The sequence below is a fragment of the Frankliniella occidentalis genome, unplaced genomic scaffold, assembly GCF_000697945.3.
Source record: "Frankliniella occidentalis isolate FOCC.00 unplaced genomic scaffold, Focc_3.1 Scaffold87, whole genome shotgun sequence".
NCBI lineage: Eukaryota > Metazoa > Arthropoda > Insecta > Thysanoptera > Thripidae > Frankliniella > Frankliniella occidentalis.
This window is the reverse complement of record NW_026267216.1, coordinates 481931-485396: the sequence shown is the minus strand read 5'-3', so window position 1 is coordinate 485396 and position 3466 is coordinate 481931. Positions and strand designations below refer to the sequence as shown.

General features: G+C 55.3%; 1 protein-coding gene across 2 annotated transcripts in view; it reads left to right on the top strand.

Moving 5' to 3' along the window:
- Positions 1-3466, top strand: part of LOC113201941 (protein phosphatase Slingshot) — a 61507-nt gene that overhangs the window by 45082 nt on the left and 12959 nt on the right. For both annotated transcript variants that reach the window (XM_026415952.2, XM_052269262.1), the window contains exon 3: positions 564-717. In XM_026415952.2, coding sequence (XP_026271737.1) covers positions 564-717 — 154 coding nt within the window. The remainder of the gene's footprint in view (positions 1-563; positions 718-3466) is intronic.

The following is a 3466-nucleotide window of genomic DNA, read 5'->3' as shown; positions in this document are numbered from 1 at the left end:
CCACGCCTACATGCATAAATAATAATTATTCCGGACGTGCAAATATTTTTCTGTTGAAACATGTTAATGTCTCAAACCAAAAAAACGCATGTCGTACCGCTTTAAAAAAGCAACATTATCAAATAAATGAATAGTTGGTAATGATGGCGTGGTATTGCCGATGGGCTGCATGACGATACGGCAGCAGCGCGGAGCGTCAGATGGAGACACATTCCACTCGGGCCGGCCTGTCCAGCGGCTCCAGCCTGCGTAAGGCAACCCGTCCGCCCGGCCCTCCAGAATGTGGTCGTCATTGCTCTGCGCGGCACACTCTATAAACAACCTGCAGGGGTCCTGGAGGGCTCCAGGACCATTACAGGACGACTCCAGGAGGCAGAAGGGCGCAAAGGTTTTTCGGTCAGGTTTCCAGTAGCTTTCCGTAGCCGCGGGTTCAACGTTTTCTTTTTAGGGTCTCTAGTCAATTTTCTTTTCAAAATAGTGGTAATTAAGTAATAGACGATAAAGAAGAAGATGCTGCTCCTCAATAATTGCTGTATTTAACGCCGTCGTTGTTGTGTTTGCAGCTTGTCCGAGTGCTACTTCGCGGGCAAGGGCGCGGCGCTGGTGCTGCCCTGCCATGACCGCCTCACCCGCACGGACCGCGCCGCCCGGTGCGACATCCAGCAGCACCTGCAGTCCATGTTCTACCTGCTGCGGCCCGAGGAGACGCTCAAGATGGTAAGGAGGCCAAACGCTAAACCCGGGGAACCTTGCGAATGATTGTACTGCGAGGAAATACCTCGCAGGTCTACAAGGCTGACGAATCGTTCGTCATGGGACAAAGCCCTTGCACCGCACGGCGCGCGCACGTAGGGGTATTTCGCGCAGTAATTTCCTCCTCGGCCAAAGCGCTGCCGCCGGCGCTCGCGGCATGGCGAAACGGAACAGACCTTTTAGCAGTGTCGCTGCCACTGTTGTGCCGCTTTGCCCGCATACGTAACGCCCTCGGGGTGCTACGCTACGGCACTGCTGTGGGCCGTGACTGCCGCGCCGCCACTCCATTCCAGTAATACGCTCACGGGCCCTGTGGGCCCTGCCGCCCTGCTGGGCCTCCTTCCGCGTCTTACTGCCGTCTCTCTCGCACCCACGCGTCCCGCGGGTCACCTTCAGAGGTGGCAGGACAATTAAAGCACTGCGTAGCGTATGTGGCGACGGCTCTAGCCCTACCGCCCTTTTCCTGCCATGGGGGAGGGGGTGGGGGAGTCTCCATTCCTTCCTGGGTTCGTTTCTTGAAAACCTATGCGAGGAAAGTACCTTCGTTGCTGGCGTGTTCGCTTGATATATCCTAAGGAACAACTCGCCTCCGCGCTGAAATTTTATAGCCCACAAAAGTTGTAGGAAAGCAAACATTTTTGGGATGAGGAACAACGAAACTGATAAGGTTGGCCTTATTGCTGATAAAATATTCTGCTAATCTTAGTGTGTAGTAGTTTGCCAGTTGAAACTGAACGTTTGCCAGTTGTAACTGTAGAACTTTTTACTTCTAGACCAACGAATAGCAAACTGTTATGCAGTTGTTGGTGTAGACCATTGGTCATAAAAAGAATATTTTCGTTCTTTGTGTAATAACATACACGCTTAACCCTTATGCATTGTGTTATGAACATGCAAAATTGCATACAGCCCTAATATTGTGCATAATTTTATGCATAACTTTGAACAGTTTGTACATAATCATGCACAATTTGAACATAATTATGCATACAATTTGTGGCTGTATAAAATTTTGCATGCTTATGCACAACGAAACGCATAAAGGTTTAGCGTGTACTTCTCCTTGGAAACGCGCACGGGAAATGGAAAAAAAAGTCCTCCTAAAGTTATTAGCGCTCTTATCTGAGATACGCGGAGATACGTAATTGAGATCCGCCCAGCCCGATGCTATGGTCTGGCAAGCGTAAGGGCGGGCCGGGCGGGCCGGTGCGCCGGATACCGATATGGAGTGAGGCGTGAGTGATAGACAGATATGGAAAAGTGTTGGCGCTGCATTCACACGGCGTGCGCCTGCGCCGGTTGCGCTGTTGTCCGGAGATAATCATTTACCTGCTGGACGTGCGTCTGCGCGCCCCCGGCTTATCTGCTGCACTACACGATAAGCAGGCTGGACGCGGCGCTCCATGGAGAGCGCTGGGCGCCTCTGTGGCAGGCCCCGTGCTGCTGCTGCCGTATATTGCGCAGCAGTGAATCGTGACCCTCGTGGCCAAATAGCTTTTTCGGGTCGGCGCCAGTGCGTCGCAGTGACCCCCCGGCGGGAGCCTCGCATCCCCTAGCTGGAGCGCCCCCCCCCCCTCCTCTCCACACCACGGCCTTGGGACGCAGCATCACGTGGCTGCCCCCGAGCATGCCTACCCCTTCCCCACGCTTTCCATCCGCTCCCTCCCCCTCCCTCCACCCCCACCCCCCTCTTCTATCGCCCACCAACCAACCCCTCCGGGGCCTCTTTTAGCGGAGGTCGGGGACGCATCAGACCGTCGGGCGCAGACAGGGACCCACTCCTTCCACTGCCGCTCGCCGATGTTTGCAATAAAAAACGGAGCACACGGTTCCCACAAAGTTTGAAAATCCTGGAACATCAGGGAGAAATATATTTTCATGGAAATTCGGATGTGTAGCGAATGTAGATGACGCACAAGTTTTGGTGTTATAAAGTTTCATGGACGTGTGTGGAAAGCGGTGGAAAGTCATGAAATTTCTCACAGTTTTGGTTCGGCATATGGAAAATGGAAAATGCCAAGAGCCAAATTATGTGGGAGCACAGCTCCACTCCCAAAGATGCTCGGCCTGAAAATATGACTCTCTCCGGTTCGTTGGTGAAGCTTCCGGTGGCTGTGCGTCGAGCATTGCGACACGCCATTGTGTCCCCGGAGGCCGCTTGTGGACACACTGATAAGGACCTGCCGCTCGCCTCGCACAGAGACAGTGAAAGTGCAAGTGGCTTTGGTCAAAGCGAGTCGCGTCGCGGGTCTGTCGCGCCACGACGGCCAGCCGATAGCTCTGTGTGAGAGTGTGAGCCCGGCCCGCGGCCCGGCCGGACGCGCGGCCACACGGCCGTGGCGGAGCGGAGAAAGTGTGATAAGGAAGGGGCGTAACTCGCACAGGTTGCTGGACCCGTGGCAAACCCTTGCCTCGGGCCCACCCTACGCCACCCTATCACCCTGCGGCGTGCGTTGAGCCGCGGCGTGGCCAAGGTCACCTTCCTCTCCTCTCCCCCTCTCGCTCGGCCAGCCTATCACCCTGCGGCGTGCGTTGAGCCGCGGCGTGGCCAAGGTCACCCTCCTCTCCTCTCCCCCTCTCCCTCTCTCTCCTCACGCTATGGTCACACACATGGCCGACGCTTGGTTTATGGTCGTTCCCTCGGTCGGCACGGGAAGGAACGGAACCAATGCGCGCCTTTTCGCGGGGCTTAACGGACGGCGGCGGGTCCACT